The 15,521-nt window shown below is 57.0% G+C and overlaps 2 protein-coding genes across 4 annotated transcripts in view; one reads left to right on the top strand and one right to left on the bottom strand.

Annotated features, from left to right (window-relative positions):
* The first annotated feature begins 4,181 nt into the window (after positions 1-4,181).
* Positions 4,182-8,527, top strand: FUZ (fuzzy planar cell polarity protein). 3 transcript variants are annotated; one of them, XM_028091420.2, is made up of 11 exons: positions 4,182-4,512; positions 4,776-4,897; positions 5,193-5,277; positions 5,396-5,464; positions 5,660-5,764; positions 6,534-6,731; positions 6,862-6,957; positions 7,290-7,396; positions 7,472-7,536; positions 7,618-7,692; positions 8,192-8,527. In XM_028091420.2, exons 1-11 carry the CDS (start codon positions 4,402-4,404, stop codon positions 8,413-8,415), a joined length of 1,257 nt encoding a protein of 418 aa, XP_027947221.1. In that variant the 5' UTR covers positions 4,182-4,401; the 3' UTR covers positions 8,416-8,527. The 3 variants fall into 3 exon arrangements, 2 of the variants coding, with proteins under 2 accessions (XP_027947221.1, XP_027947220.1); XM_028091419.2 differs by having other exon boundaries at positions 6,372-6,731; XR_003607306.2 differs by lacking the exon at positions 7,290-7,396 and having other exon boundaries at positions 6,372-6,731; positions 8,192-8,276.
* The window catches only part of AP2A1 (adaptor related protein complex 2 subunit alpha 1), a 30,952-nt gene continuing 23,881 nt past the window's right edge, over positions 8,451-15,521 (bottom strand). Inside the window, exons 8-23 of the mRNA XM_088027731.1 lie at positions 15,147-15,297; positions 14,645-14,813; positions 14,376-14,513; positions 14,044-14,226; positions 13,443-13,540; positions 12,969-13,200; positions 12,694-12,861; positions 12,450-12,613; positions 11,656-11,712; positions 11,466-11,548; positions 11,258-11,346; positions 9,951-10,075; positions 9,743-9,859; positions 9,571-9,640; positions 9,218-9,352; positions 8,451-8,892 (exon numbers count right to left, since the gene is read on the bottom strand). Of these exons, the coding sequence (XP_087883857.1) occupies positions 8,815-8,892; positions 9,218-9,352; positions 9,571-9,640; positions 9,743-9,859; positions 9,951-10,075; positions 11,258-11,346; positions 11,466-11,548; positions 11,656-11,712; positions 12,450-12,613; positions 12,694-12,861; positions 12,969-13,200; positions 13,443-13,540; positions 14,044-14,226; positions 14,376-14,513; positions 14,645-14,813; positions 15,147-15,297 (2,057 nt within the window). The 3' untranslated portion in view covers positions 8,451-8,814. The remainder of the gene's footprint in view (positions 8,893-9,217; positions 9,353-9,570; positions 9,641-9,742; positions 9,860-9,950; positions 10,076-11,257; positions 11,347-11,465; positions 11,549-11,655; positions 11,713-12,449; positions 12,614-12,693; positions 12,862-12,968; positions 13,201-13,442; positions 13,541-14,043; positions 14,227-14,375; positions 14,514-14,644; positions 14,814-15,146; positions 15,298-15,521) is intronic.

Below are 15,521 nucleotides of genomic sequence, written 5' to 3'. Positions count from 1 at the left end.
CATGACCCTGAGATCATGACCTGAGTTGGACACTTAACAGATTGAGCCACCCAGGCGCCCCAAGAAGCAACATTTTAAGAGTCTATTGCTATATATTTTCTAGAATTGATTAGAAGTTAAAAAAAAAATGAAACAACTGGGGCTCCTGGCTGGCTTAGTCCCTAGAACATGCAACTCTTGATCTCAGGGTTCTGAGTTCAAGCCCCACGTTGCGCAGAGAGATTACTCAAAAAACAAAACAAAACAAAACAAAACAAAAAAACAGTGCAAACAAAGCAAAGCACGAATCCTTGGATCCCAGAAGCACAGAATATAAAATTACATTTAAAAAAAACTGCTCACGGGGCGCCCAGGTGGCTCAGTCGTTAGGCGTCTGCCTTCGGCTCAGGTCATGATCCCAGGGTCCTGGGATCGAGCCCCGCATCAGGCTCCCCGCTCGGCGGGAAACCTGCTTCTCCCTCCCCCACTCCCCCTGCTTGTGTTCCCTCTCTTGCTGTGTTTCTCTCTGTCAAATAAATAAATAAAATCTTAAAAAAAAAAAAAGAAATATATATTTGCTCCTTGTCCCACTTCTTGGCCCAGAGTTCCTAAAACCCTTGTAATTTCCTGAGCATTAAGGGTGGTAGGAGCATTTTTTATTTTAATATATGGTCTCAGTATCCTATTGGTTCCTCACACAAGAGCTTCTAAGACCCTTGGGATCTCTGCAGTGAAGAGTGTCTTTTGGTAGGCTGATGAAATGACTAGTGGCTGGGGTCCCCTAGATAGCTTCAGAATGGCACTGGTCACCAGAAGGACCAAGGCCTGATTCAAGGGTTGGAACTTTCAGCCCCACCCTCTGACCTCTGGGGAGGGGAGAAGCCCTGGGGATTGAGTTAATCAACAATGGCCAATGATTTAATCAACTATGCCTACCTAATGAAATCTGCATTAAAAAAACCTAAAAGACATGGGTTCAGAGGACTTCTGGGTTGGTGAATGCATCCACGTGCTGGGGGAATAGTGCACCCCAATCTCCATAGAGACACAGGCTCTTGTACTCAGGACCCTTCTAGACCTCCCTCTAGGTATCTCTTCATCTGGCTGTTCATTTTTATTCTTTATAATAGATTTTACAAGAAACCAGTAATACTGGGGTACCTGGGTGGCTCAGTCGGTTAAGCGTCCGATTCTTGATCTCAGCTCAAGTCTTCATTTCCAGGGTTGTTAAGTCAAGCGCCATGTTGAGCTCCAAGCCCAGCATGGAACCTACTTAAAAGAAAAGAAAAGAAAAGAAAAGAAACCAGTAATACTAAGTGCTGCCTTGGGCTCTGTGAGCCATTATAGCAAATTATGAAATCTGAGAAGGTGGAACCCCCAACTTGTAGCAAACTCAGACAGAAATATGGATATCCCGAGGAGCCACTACTTCTGATTGGTGTTTGAAGTGGGGACAGACTCCTGGGACTGAGCCCTTGACCTTCTCTGTGCTGCTTCCTGGTGGTTAGTGTCAGAATTGAATTGACTTGTAAGTTTTCTGTTGGTGTCCACAGAAAACTAGAGGATTGCTTGGTGTGGACAACCCCCCACATTGGGTGTCAGAAGTGTAAGGAGAGAAACAGTTTTCCAGTAAGATGTACTTCAGAAAGGAGGCAAATTTAAAATTATCTCGAGGGGCGCCTGGGTGGCTCAGTTGGTTAAGCCACTGCCTTCGGCTCAGGTCATGATCCTGGAGTCCCGGGATCGAGTCCCACCTCGGGCTCCCTGCTCGGATGGGAGTCTGCTTCTCCCTCTGACCCTCTTCCCTCTCGTGCTCTCATTCTCTCTCTCTCAAATAAATAAAATCTTTAAAAAAAATAAAAAAATAAAATTATCTCGAAAGGATGGTCTGAGAGGCAAGAAGGAAATGGGAGGGCAAATGAAACACAAGCACTTATGTAGTTACAAATAAACATTGCCTGCATAAAATAAGAAAAATATTCAATGAAGGCATAAAAAAGTCACAGCTACAATGCTGATAACACTTAGTTGGTTAGTCTGGATGGAGTTTAACAGAGGTAAACTGCTATATGCTCTTTGTAGTATTTGAGAGAGCATTTAAGATCTTGTTTAACTTTTTGCTAAACTGTGTATGGTAAAATTTCAAGGGTAACCAATAAAAACAAAAGAGAATTAGAGTGTATACATTTGAAACCAGAAGACAGAGAGAAAAATGGATTGAGGAAATGAAAAAATAATCCAGGGAAAGATAAGAAAGGAGGAAAAAGCCTTAAAAAGGCAGGACGATAAGAAATATAAAAATAAGATGGTAGAAATAAATCCAAATATATCAGTAGTCAATAAATATAAATGGACTAAAGAAAAATCCACAGAACTACAGGAAGAAATTGAGATTTTACTTCATTTTTATTTTTTTATTTTATTTTTTTTAAAGATTTTATTTATTTATTTGAGAGAGAGAATGAGAGAGAGAGAGCACATGAGAGGGGGGAGGGTCAGAGGGAGAAGCAGACTCCCTGCTGAGCAGGAAGCCCGATGCGGGACTCGATCCCGGGACTCCAGGATCATGACCTGAGCCGAAGGCAGTCGCTTAACCAACTGAGCCACCCAGGCGCCCCAAGATTTTACTTCATTTTTAAAAAGATTTATTTATTTTAGAGAGAGAGAGCATGTGAGCAGGTGGGTGGGGCAGAGAGAGAGAGAGAGAGAGAGAGAGAGAGAGAGAATTCCAAGCAGGCTCCACGCTGAACCCAGAGCACAATTCAGGGCTCGATCCCATAACCCTGAGATCATGACCCGAGCTGAAATCAAGAGTTAGATGTCCAACTGACTGAGCCACCCAGGCATTCCTAACTCATTTTTAAAAAGTAATCTCTGCACCCAATGTGGGGCTCAGACTCATGACTCCAAGATCAAGAGTTGCACGCTCCTCAGACTGAGTCAGCCAGGTGCCTCCCTACTCATTTGTTATTTTGTGTACATTTCTTCCTCTAAAAGTTTGATGCAATTTAGTGTGCGGATAAACATCCTAATATTATCAGCTTTTGAAAATCAAATCTAGAGAGGCGCCTGGATTGTTCAGTAAGTTAAGGGCTGTCTGACTCTGGATTTCGGCTCAGGTCATGATCTCTGGGTTGAGAGATGGAGCCCCTTGTCGGGCTGTGGGCTCAGTAGAGAGTCTGCTGGAGATTCTTCCCCTCTGCCCCTCCTGCTCATGCTGTCTCTCTAAAATAAACAAATAAATCTTAAAAAAAAAAAAGAAAGAAATCAAATCTAGAATGCAGGCAAAACCTGTTTGAAAGGAAACATGTTTCTTAACATTACTATATATTTCACAAATACATTTGGGTGAATGAAGGCCATATTCTCACAAAATAGAAAAGTTCTAGCTGATTAAATTCATAACTGAATGAAATTTTACTTTATCAGTTTAAACACACAGGGGAAGGAAACTAACGTACGTCAATACAGGATTGGCTAAATCGATTTTGTTACATCCATGATGTTGATTACAAAAAGACATTTTTAAAAAATAACATATATTTATTTGGTCTAATGAGAAAAAGTTTGAAGGCAACATTAGCACCCGTGATCATATTTGTCAAAATGTGTGAATGTTCTGTGTTAAGCTGTCAAATTTTTATTTCGGGAAAGGGCTTGGGAAGGAGTAGTTTCACGTTCAGCGTGCTGCAGTAACATGTATAAATTACAGAAATAACCTTTTTTTTTAATGATTCTGGAAAATAAAGGATTTCATCTTTCTTTTTCTAATAACAAAAACAACCACCTCATTTGGTGGTTGCTAGGCAACACTGGCCGGACCAAACCATCCCGCGAGGATGAAGGGGGAGATGGTATTTCTCTCGGTTTTGCTAGAGATTCGTCAGGCGGCCATCTTGGAGTGGGGCACTGCTCTCTGCAGCCTTAGACTGGAAATTAGACGGAATGTGGTTGCTAGGCAACGTCTCGGCACCGCCACCATCTTTGAGTGGGGCACAGCTGTTTATCAATTTAGAATGGAAAACATCCTAGCCTACCTGATGCTTGCTAGACAACGCCTTGGCGCGGTCACTACTTGCAAGCCGGGCTCTTCATTCTCTTCTTTAAATAAATGGAATCGAACCATGAGGGGGAAACTACGAAGCTTTACACGTACGATGGGCGCCATCCTTGTTAGGGGCAGGTGACTTCCGGTTGAGGCGGAAGAGAACCTAATGGGGTTTGGGGAGGTGCTGGAATAGAGACTGAGGGTGGGTTTGAGTTGGATGAAGAAGGCGGGAAATCTCCTTCTCTTCCAATCAGCTCCCCATCTCTCCCTCTGGCGGCTTCGGACGGCCGCCCGGCCGCCCGACTTAGTGTGACTACGGGCATACTCCAAGGTGGTCACTGACCGCCCCCACGAGGGGACTGGAGGGGTTCCAGATGGGCGAGGAGGGGACAAAGGGCACCGTACATCTGCTTTGCCTTGCGGCCTCCAGCGGAGTCCCCTTATTCTGCAGAAGCAGCCGCGGCGGCGCCCCCGCCCGCCAGCAGGTGGGGCCCTGGACCCCCTGGATCTTCAAAATGGAAATGGGCTAGGCCCTTGGACTCTGGGTCGTCAAGGGAGGAGGGTCTGGAAAAGTTTCAGAGTTGAGTTTAGAGGGCCAAGGGTGCAATGACTGGACTAATAATCCTGGTTCCCAGAGGAGGAGGGGCCAGGGGATATAGAAAGAGGAGGGCGCTGGGGCCCTGGACATTTGGGTTCCAAGGTGGAAGGGACTGGGGGCTCCTGTCTAATGTTCCCAACTTTTCCCCAGCTCCCGTTCTCTGTCATCGGTTCCCTCAATGGAGTACACATGTTTGGGCAGAATCTCGAGGTGCAGCTGAGCTCTGCAAGGACGGAGGATACGACCGTGGTGTGGAAAAGCTTCCATGACAGGTCTCCAAGCTATAGCTTTTGGGGCAGGGCCAGGGCCAGGGCCTGGGTGATGGCCCCCGTTGAAGATGACCCTGAGGCCTACCAGCTCTCCAAGGCCAGCTGTTTACTTGGCTGTGGAATCCTCGACAAGCCAGTTACCCTCTCCGATCCCTACGTTTCTCCGTATGAGAAGCAGGTTATGCTGGCTGGCAAAAGATGTAGCTGGCATCCAGGATCAAGGGCAGACTCTACTCTCCTCACGGCCCTGTTTCCCTGGCCTGGACTCATTCTTCCTTCTCACCTTCCTTTCTCACAGCATCACCCTCATTGTTCTGTCATCTGAGGAGGGCACCTCGGAGCTGAGGCTGGAGAGACTACTCCAGATGGTGTTTGGCGCCATGGTGAGACTCCCCAGCCCTCTTCCCCAAACCCAGAAATCTGAGCTCTCAGCATCCTTCTCCCTCACACCAGGAGTCCAGATCCACACCCAACCCCGGCTCTCTTACTTGGTTCTTCTAGGTTCTTCTTGTAGGACTCGAAGAACTGACCAATATCCGCAACGTAGAGAGACTGAAGAAGGAGTTGAGGGTGAGGCTGCAGGACGTGAGCATGGAAGTTAGGATCCCAGGTCACTGATATTCGGAAACTACAGTTCCCAGGAGCCCCTGGGGCAGCCTGGTCACTGACCCTAGAGCCAGGCCCAGCTGGGCTAGTTTTCTGAAGGGGAGGCAGCAGATCTGGGGCCCACTTGGGTCCTAAGCTCCTCCCTCCTCCCCCTGCTAGGCCAGTTACCGCCTCATTGACAGTTTCCTGGGGGACTCTGAGCTCATCGGGGACCTGACCCAGTGTGTGGACTGCGTGGTTCCTCCAGAGGGGTCTCTCCTGCAGGTACTGAGAATGCATTGGGAACCCTTAAACCTGTCGCTGGCCCTGGCTCAGCCCTCATCCTCTCACCCCTGGATTGTTGCCTCGACCTTTTCTCCTCCTTTGGGCTTCCATTCCAACCCCCACTTGGCCCCAGAAGGGTCTTTCTACCCCGAGAATTGACCCCCACCCCTCTCCAGCTCACAGCCCTCCCATGGCTTCCCGTCCCCCCAGCCTGGTGTTTGAGGACCTGTGGAATCTGAAGCCCACCAACATGCTCACCCTGACCTCTGCTAACTCCACAGTCCACCTTCACCCAGCTGCCTCAGGGGTCCCCGGAACCCCAACAACTTCCCAACTTCCTTGCTTGGCACATGCTGTTCCTTTTGCTGGTGAATTTCCATCTATCTTTCCTTAAATACTGCTCTTGTTGATTCTCCTGGCGTGGCCACCTCTCATGACGTGACTAGGAGCAGGTGACTTGACCTCTCCCAGCTGGAGTAGGTGGTTGATTGCGCCTACTTGACACACAGTAGGATTCAATAAGCCGCAGCTGCGGCTGTTGTGATCATGAGCTTCAGTAACACGTGTCAGGCTAGGGAGCGGCCACCCTACCTGTTTAACTTTACAGTGTGACTCGGGGATGGTACCTGCCTGTGAAGGTGAAGGCCCGGGGAGGGTGAGGCACGTGAGCATGCCCACTAGGCAAACTTGGAATTGGACGCCCGTCTCTTCACACTCCTCGCCCACCTGGGAAGTCACCGCCAACCCCTGCTCATGTCTCCTGACCCAGGAAGCCCTCTCTGGGTTCGCCGAAGCGGCGGGCACGGCCTTTGGCAGCCTGGTCGTGTCGGGCCGGGTGGTGGCAGCAACAGAGAGCTGGTGGCGGCTGGGGACGCCGGAGGCCGTGCTGCTCCCCTGGCTGGTGGGGTCCCTGCCGCCTCAGGCCGCTCGAGACTACCCGGTGTACCTGCCGCACGGGAGTCCCACGGTGAGTTGGAGGGGGGTCGGGGCGCCTGGGACAGGTGGGAGCCGAGGGCCTAGAGGCCGGGACGCGAGGAGGCGGGGCTTCGGTGGGAAGGGGCGGAGCTCCGGCCAGCCCATGCTGCGCCCCCCTTCAGGTCCCGCACCGGCTTCTGACCCTGACGCTGCTGCCGGGCTTGGAGCTGTGTCTGCTCTGCGGGCCGCGCCCTCCCCTCAGCCAGCTGGATCCACAGGTGAATCCGGCCCATGTCCCCGCTTTTCCCCTGTGACACCCTCTGCCCGCCAGCCGCGGCCCTTCTCACACCACCCCGCCCTGCCGGCGTTCTCCACTCTTGGCCCGCCCCTCGTCAGCCCCGTCCCTCCACCAGGGCCCGCCCCCCGCGGACTGCGTTCCAATCACCTTCCCGCCAGCCCGGTCCCTCTACCGCTCTCATTCCATCCTTCCAGGCTTCTCCCTTTTCTTGGTCCCCTCGGTCTCCCGCCCTCGTGGGCCCCTCCTCTCCTCCCTGGCCACGCCCCCTTCCCTGGTACCCGCCCCTGACCTCGCCCACCGGCCTCGCCTCAGCTTTTGGACCGCTGGTGGCAGCCAGTGCTAGACCCGCTGCGGGCCTGCGTGCCGCTGGGACCCCGAGCGCTGCCCGCTGGCTTCCCCCTGCACATGGACATCCTCGGGTAGGGCTTGGACGGGGGTGTGGGTTGGGGGTCCTCATCCCCTCTGCCCTGGCCATGACAGCCCCCTTCTCACAGGCTGCTGCTTCTCCACCTGGAACTGAAACGTTGCCTCTTCACGGTGGAGCCCTCTGCGGATCAAGGTGACTGAGAGGAGGGTGAGGCCGGGAGGAGCTTGGGCCCAGGAGGGGCTCTCTGTCAACCTCTCTCCCCGCCCCCACCAGAGCCTTCTCCTGAGCATCGTCGGCGCCTCCTGCGCGCCTTCTACACCTTGGTCACCGCCTCACACTTCCCACCAGGTGTGCCCCCTTTGCGCACTCTAGGACACTGAGTCTCCGCTCACACAAGGGAGGACGGGGGCATCCACACTGATGGGGGTTGTCCCACAGAGCCTAGACGAGGAAGGAAAAGTTGAGGCCCTAAGGAGACAAAGGAGGGCCAGAGGACTAGCCCCTCCTAGCTGCGTGACTCCACCTCCCCCATGTAAAGTGGGGTTCCAAGGGCTGTGCCTGGAGTACCTGGTCAGCATACCTGCGTGTCTGTGATCTGTGTTGCTAAGCGGACAGTCCAGGGCTGCAAAGAGCATCCCCAGGAGGGGGGGGCGGGGATGGAGGCTGGCTGGGAAGAAGGGGGAGAAGGTCCATGTCCTTCAGGCAACTGACAGCCAGCTGGAGCCATGAGGCCCTTGCCCGTCAAGGAGTCAGACTTAGGCCCGGGGTGTGGTGTTGCTCCTGCAGGTTGGCATTCTAGTTGTCTGGGCCCCACTGGTCACCTTCGCCCTTCCTGTCCTTCCTCCAGAGCCGGGGTCACCAGAGGAGAAGGTGGAGGATGCGGCCCAGAGGAGCCAGGTGCCGAGAGCCTGCTACCTGGTGTCCGGGCCCGAGGGGCCAGGCACGGGATGGCGGCTGGTGGCTCTGCAGTCGGGGCCCCGGCGGCTGCTACTGCTGTCCGCCCAGAGTCCCACCCACGCGCTGCGGGGCTTGGCCACCCACACTCTGCATGCCCTCACCCCACTCCTCTGACCCCTGGCCGTGAGCCGGTCCCACACACACAGCTCTTAGCGTCTCTCTGTTTATTCGCTCACAATAATACACAGCCCCTGGATGGGGAGGGGGCAGGAGGGGCTACGATGGGGTGGGGTGGGAGGGGAGGAGGCGCCCACTTCCCTGGCCCCTCTCCCCTCTGTGCTTAAGGGGGAAAGGGAGGGAGGGGGCTCCCCCTTACCCCCCAGAATGTAAACAGCAGCAGATGAACAAAAATAAAAATACAAAAGGCCGGAGGAAGGTTCCAGGCGTCCCCCCACCCCTGGGGGTCTTCCCTGTCACCAGTGGAGGTCCCCTCGCTGCCCCATCCACCAAAGCTGCCTCAGTCCTAGGGGCTGCCCGGCGCCGGCCACATCCCCGGGGGGCAGAGTCCAGGGCTCAGAACTGCTGGGCCAGCAGCTCACACAGGTGACGGGAGACGGGTTCCTTGCTGGTGCGCAGGGTCAGCCGGTACATCTGGGAGGGGGACATGGCGGTGCAGACTCAGGGAGGAGGCAGAGCGGACAGAGAGCCCGGGAGAGGATGATACAGGGAGATAAAGGAGAAAAAGGGAGAAAGGGATCAGAAAGGTGATGGAGGGGACAGGAGGCAGGAATAAAAACAACAGGAGGGAAAGGGTGAAGGGTAAAAGTGAGACCCAGAAGGGTCGCGAGGATGTGGCGAGGAAGACAGTAGACAGAGGACACGGGGACAAAGAGCAGAAGGGCAGGATTAAAAAGGAACACACTGAGGCAGGGGGTAACCTGTCAGTCTCAGGGGCGCCTCCCAGACCACCACTCACCTGAGCCTGGGCGTTGGGCTCCAGCCGGAGCAGACAGCCCACCTGCAGGGCTTTAGTCTGGATGATTCCAGCCCCCACAAAGTTCTCAGGGTTGGGGTCCACATTGTCCAGGAGAGCAGAGCCAAACCCCAGGAGCTGGGGAAGAAGGGCAGCCGTCAGAGGGTGCCAGATCTGGGAGCCACCGGGCAGTAGCAAACCGGGGCTCCCCCGAAACCCTTGCAGTTCCCCTTTTACAGATGGGAAAGCAGAGGCACGGAACAATGGGTACCGCTCCCCAAACCCCAGTTAGGGATAGGTCGGCCTGGGCTGGGAGTCCAGGGACCCCTCTCCTGTCTCACCCAGTGGTCACTCACTTTTGCCTTAGTGACTTCTGCATCCATGGGGTGGTTGGCTTTGAAGATTTTCTGCGCCTCCTGTTGGGGGCTGGAGGTGGGGAAAGGTTCGGGTCAGGTGCTTGGAAGGCCCCGCGCCACCCCCCCACCCCCCCCAAGCGCAGCTGCGGCTCAGCCCCCCCTCGCTGCTCACAGGCTCAGCTGCTTCCAACGCTGGAAGAAATCCTGGGCCGCCATCTCCGTGGGCTGGAAGAACTTGTTGATGGTCACCGGGAGCTTCAGGGTGAGGGACTGGGGGGCGCCCCCGTACCTGGCATGGGGACGGGAGCAAGGAGGCTCCATCAGAGCCCGGCCCCCATTTAGGAGACCGCGGCCGCTCGGCAGGGCCCCGCCCGACTCACCGGAAGCGCACGGACAGGAGCGGGGGCGTCAGGAAGTCCCGCAGACACTCGATGTTGAGCACCTGCTGCACCTGCGCCCCGCCGTCCACCTGTGCGGCCACGCGCTTGGTCTGCACTGCTAGCTGTAGCCGCCGGGGTCAAGGAAGCCAGAACGAGGCGGCGCCCCCGCTACCCCCCGCCGCGGTCGTGGCCATGAACCCCCTGGCTGGTTCCGAACCCCAGCCTGCAGGCCACTGAGGAGCCGGGCCTGCCATCCCGGGCGCATCCTGCAAGGCCCAAACTTCAAAGCCCTTCTTAAGTGAGACCTCCGGCCACCCGCCCTGGGTGCCTACTCTGGCCTTTCATGGTGGGCTCAGGGACCTCCATTATGGCACATGTCGCACCATATTAGGGCAGAAGCCCTTCCGGGGCTGGGATGGCTGACTCGAGTTTGAATCCTGGATCTTACCACCTCGGGGACTCTGGGCAAGCTACTTTACCTCTTAGCCTCAGCTGCAAAATGGACACAGTGTCCTCAGCATTCAGTGAAATAATTCAGCACGCTCACTTGTCCGTGTGTCTGGCACATGGTCAGGGCACCAAAAATGGCGGCAGCGTTATCACATCTACCTTCAAGTTGGCAAGGACGGGGTCTTAGGCATCTCCCGCCCCTGTCCCCCACCCATGCCCAGCACAGAGCTGAGCCCGCCTAGGGTTCTGGAGATGTTGATGAAGGCTGGCTGAAGGAGGCTGAGAACTGAAAAGGTCCTCAAAGCTTTGGCGCCTAGCCCCTGTCATTTTGTGGGCGTGAAATGACAGGGAAAGGAGAACTGACACCTTCCTCTATGCCAGCCACCCTTCCAGAGTTTTCCAACTACACTGACCTTCACAACACTGCTATAAGAGGGAAGAGGATCTGCACTTCAGACAGGGAACAGGAAGGCTCAGAGAGGTCAAGTGACTGGCTCAGATCACACAGAAGGCCCTGCTCAGCATCCAGACCTGCAGGCCTGGCTCTTGAATGCAGAAGGCACTGGAATCGTGGGTGTGAAGCCCCGTGGGAGGGCAAGGTCAGGGCACGGAAGAGGCCTGACAGGGACAAACTGAGGCACACCTATCCCATCACCTCACTGTCCTCAGGCCATCCTGGGGAGAAGAGGCCCACCCCTGTCTCACAGACGACACTAAATCTCAAACAAGTAACGCAGGTTCTCAAGAAGACTGAACAGGGGTCTGGACCTGGGTCCATCTGCGTCCCAGTGGCCAGGAAGGCAGACCGGGAGGGTCAGGGTTCGGGCGAGGGGGCTGGGCCAGGCCGGGAGGATATGAGTCTGGAGGTCTCCAGGGTGGACGACAGTGGGTGAGAAGTTCTGGAACTGCACGGACGTCTTGTTGCCATAGAAGAGATACATGCGGCCTGCAGAGGGTGGGGAAGGGCAGGGCTCCGTCTGACTTCCTTCAACCTCCTCTCCAGATGCCACCCAAACCCAGGTGTCCCCGAAACCCTATCCCCACACCACCCCCCTCTGGACGCACCCAAGTTCTGCCGGAACTCCGACTTGACTCCAATCTGCAACAGCTGGTTCTCAAACAGGACCCCATTATTCTTGCACACGAACCTGGGTGGGGGCGGCAGGGAGCTCAGGATGCCCGGGGTGCCTGTCTGGGCCCGTCTCAGTGCTCGCCACCTGTCCCCATTCCCTCCCTGATCTTTCCCATGACTCACTTATTCAGCAGCTCATCGGCTTCTGGGATGGGCGGCCCGATGTCCTCAGGACCTGGGCTGCAGTGGGGAAAGCAGTGAGATGGGAAGAAGTTGGGGGGCTAGAGAAGACCCAAGCTAAAGGTGGAAGACAGTAACCCCTCAAAGGACAGAACCCCAGAATCCACAGACCCAAATTCCCACAAAGAACCCCAGAATCAGACTGGCGACTGCCTGTAATGGGAACAGGACCCTGGTGTGTGCCACCACCCCTGCCCCATGTCAGAGGGGCCCCGACTTTCACTCCCCTCCAAATCTTTGCCTCTGCAGCTCGTCAGGAACCCCTTGATAAGAGCTTGAAGTCCCCTAACCCTCCCTAGGGACACAGATCTGCCCCCCCCAACCCTGAGGCCACCCCTTACTCAGCAGCTGGAGCTGGGTCAGCCAGCAAAGCCATGGGGCTCTCAGGGGCAGGCGGCTCCAGCTCGCTGGGCCATCCAATCCCAGAGCAGACAAGAGAAGACAGGCGTGGCAGGCAGCCAATCCCAGAGAGGCAGCAGAGGGCGGGGAGGGGGGGTGGGGGGGAGAGAAAGAGGGAGGAGGGAGAGAGAGAAGGAAAAGCAGGCTGAGACGTGGCGATGGGGGAAGGACAACACAGGGTGGCCAGGGTCAGCCAAGAGTCCAGAGTGGCCAGAGGGAGAGAGGAGGCCAGGGGAAGTGGCAGCCACGGCGACAGAGGCACAGGGACAGGGAGGGAGGAGGGGGCTGTGAGGGGGCAGATGGAGAAGGGTCAGCCCAGGGGCCCGGGCCGGCGGTACCTGAGGAAGGCCTCCTCGGGGGTGGGCCCCAGGCTGGGCTGGGCAGCCGGGCCGTCGGAGAAGACATCCACCAGGAGGTTCCCTGCACCCGAGGTCGCTGGGGGTGCGGCTGGGGGAGGGGCTGCCCGCAGCCCCAGGAGGTCGGCAGAGGGCGAGGGCGTCGACTGCAGGGAGGTGCAGGAGGAGGTGAGAAGGGGCAGCACCCAGCAGCCCCAGCCCCGATGGCCCAGCCCCTGGGACTCACCACAGTGCTAGGGGTGGGCTCCACGCCCCCATTGATGTCATTGCTGCTGGGGTCCCTCCGGCCATCATCCAGGGCGCTGCCGGCCCCGGGCCCCTTCTTGCGCTTCAGCTTGGCCAGGATGGACGACTCTCGCTCTGGGAAGGGCGGCATCTCCTCCAGCACTGTGGCCTGTGGGGTCAGAGGGCGAGAGCAGGTCGGGGGCAGCTTGGTGGCAGGGGAGAGGGCGGCCCAGGTGCAGGGGTGGAGGAGGGGCACGCGGGGGCCGCAGCGCTGACCAGGACATCCGTGCTGGCCACTGAGCTGAGCGTGAGGTATTCGACGGCGCGCTGCTGCAGCTCCACGTCAGCGTTGCGCAGCTGGGAGCCGGCCCGCAGCACGCCCTGGATGGTGGCCTTGGTCTCCGGGAAGAGGTTGATGAACTTGATGTAGGTGGAGAGCAGCAGGGCCCGGGTGGCCACGCTGCACAGGTGGAACTTGGAGTGCAGCAGAGAGAACTGCACCGGGGGGCTGGGGAGGGCGGGGGGCATCAGCATGTGGCTCCCCTGCCTCCTCCCGGGAGTGCCACCCCGGCAGAGGCCACCCAGGGCGGTGGCCATTGCAATGCTCTGTCCTAGGAGCTCCTGGAGGCTCCTGGGAGCTGCGTTGTCTTGCAACAACTGGATGGTTGTGTGAGGGGCTGAGAGGATCCCCGGGGGCCCCGTCACCCCCAGCCCCGCACCCTTCAGAAGTGCATGTGTTTACCACCTCACCTGGAGCGGGGGTCCCCAGCAATCAGATTCCCAAACTCCCCGAGGATGTAGCCGCCGACCTTCACCATGTTCTCATGGCAGGCGGGGGCCTGGAGCGCCTGGAGGCAGGGACAGGGCGGGTGAGGGCAGCAGGGAGCGGTGTGCCCTGACTTAGGATTGCTCAGGGGTGCCAGGTGCAGGGCTCAGCCTGTGACGCCCATTAACCTGTGGAACTCTCATGAATGCTATGATGTGGGTGGAATAATAGGTGGGGAAACTGAGGCACGGACCAGTCAAGTGACTGGCCTCTGCTCACACAGGTGGTAAAATCGGCGGCACGAGGCCCCCTTTCCTGGGGCAGAAGGAGTGGGAAACCACCGGGACAGGCAGATCAGTGACTACGCACTGGACGGCCCACACCCACGGCCTGCTGACCCTCACGCTGGCCTGTGAGGACCCGGCCCCCGGGTCCCTTGGTGGCCCAGGGAGGCCAAGGCACTGCTCTGAGGAGGAGGGAGCAGGACGGTGGCCACAGTGGGCTGGCCCCACAGCCCCAGCTGTCCTGGCTCTGCCTCATTGTCCCGCTGTGGGGGTGAAGTGGGGGTGAGGTGGGGGTGCTGACCTCAAAGACGGTCTTGGCAGCGTAGCCCTGGACGTCATCGCGGTTGGTGACGATCTGCAGCACACGGTACCACACCTCCTCGCTCACGTAGTCGCCCGCAATGCGGATGAGGTTGAGGATGGTGTCCACGTACCAGCTATAGTCTACTGCGTACTTCTCGGCCAGGATGGCCACCTTCAGAACCTGCCAGCCGGGGAGGGAGGACAGTCAAACCGAAATAACCAGATCTGGGCTCACCACCGTCCCCATGTGGAGACCCCACGGGGCTCGGCCCCCAGCCCCTCCTCCCTCAGACCCAGAAGTCCAGGTGCTCAGCTCCTCCCGGAACTTACAATCTCTTCACGGATGGCATAGTCAGCCGTCTCCAGGTACCGAAGCATTTCTGACACGATCTGCTTGGCGTTGCTCCGATCACACATGGCATAGAGGAGGTCAGCAGCCCGCTGTCGTACACTGACGTCCCGCTCCGTCTGAGGGAGGAGAGCAGATGCAGTATGTCCTAGGCTCTGCAATGGCCTCTGAGCCCTGCACCTCTCCGAGGGAGCAGAGACACAGGCCAGCGCACAGCGCCTGGCCTGGGGCAGGCTCCAAAGTGGCATACCTTGAGGGCGTTGATGACGGTGTCGATGTGGGTCTTGACCGCCTCGTGGGAGAACTCGGAGCTGGCCAGCGTGCACATGCTCTCCAGGGCCAGGTAGCGCAGGTTGGTCTCCCGGTGCTGCAGGAACTGGCCCAGCTGGTTACAGGCCCGCACCAGGAGGTTGGGCTCACTGCCAACAAGCAGCAGAAACGGGGGGACGTGAGAAGGTGGAGGACGTGGGCCCAGCTGACCCATCCCACACCACCTTCACGACCTGGGTCTTAACTCTTGCCCTCCATTCCCATCACGACCATTCCTGGCCACCCAGACATCTGGGCCGTTGGGCCCAAGTGAAGAGAGTCGGGAATTCTGCTTTTTCCAGGAGGGGTCCAGCACCACTCTGGGGAGGTAACAGTTCACAGCTTCACTGTCCTCCTATCTCGCAGTCACGATTCCCAGCACTATTCTCCTAGGATGCAGGAGTCCAGGTCCCCAGGCCCCAGCGCCCCCCCAAGGCAGGCACCTGTCATAGTGGATGATGAGGCTGATGGTCTCGAAGAGGATGGCGTTCTTGGCGTTGGAGTGCTGGACCTTCTTGGACTTGGGGGGCTCCTGGGCCTTGTTGAGCACGGTCTCCAGACACTCCACCAGCCGCCCCTTCACGGCAGCATCCTCTGGGGAAATGGAGGGCATGTTCCAGGATAAGCTCTCTGTCAGCCCTGCCCATGTGCGGGGCAAGGGGCCACCCCAGGGCTCTCATCTTCCACAGGAAGTGTGGGCCCTGCAGCTGTGGGCTGGGGTCTCTGATCCTTCAAGCTCATCCTCGGTCTCTCGGTGACTGGGGGAGGCGGCAGCAGGCCAACAGAAGAGAACACTCCAGACCTCGGCTCTTGTCCTG

The sequence above is a fragment of the Eumetopias jubatus genome, unplaced genomic scaffold (genome assembly GCF_037043125.1).
Source record: "Eumetopias jubatus isolate StellerSeaLion01/CBP00866 unplaced genomic scaffold, mEumJub1_p1.0 scaffold_10, whole genome shotgun sequence".
Taxonomy (NCBI): domain Eukaryota; kingdom Metazoa; phylum Chordata; class Mammalia; order Carnivora; family Otariidae; genus Eumetopias; species Eumetopias jubatus.
The sequence above is the reverse complement of the archived record's forward strand: the minus strand, read 5'-3'. Positions and strand labels throughout refer to the sequence as shown.

What these genes read in the sequence shown, in the direction of transcription:
- FUZ (XM_028091419.2), top strand. Translation starts at nt 4,402, where the DNA reads ATGGGCGAGGAGGGGACAAAGGGCACCGTACATCTGCTTTGCCTTGCG. An exon ending in TGGAAAAGCTTCCATGACAG is followed by an intron (nt 4,898 to 5,192) that starts GTCTCCAAGCTA and finishes CCTTTCTCACAG; the next exon opens with CATCACCCTCATTGTTCTGT. An exon ending in TCAGCCAGCTGGATCCACAG is followed by an intron (nt 6,958 to 7,289) that starts GTGAATCCGGCC and finishes GCCTCGCCTCAG; the next exon opens with CTTTTGGACCGCTGGTGGCA.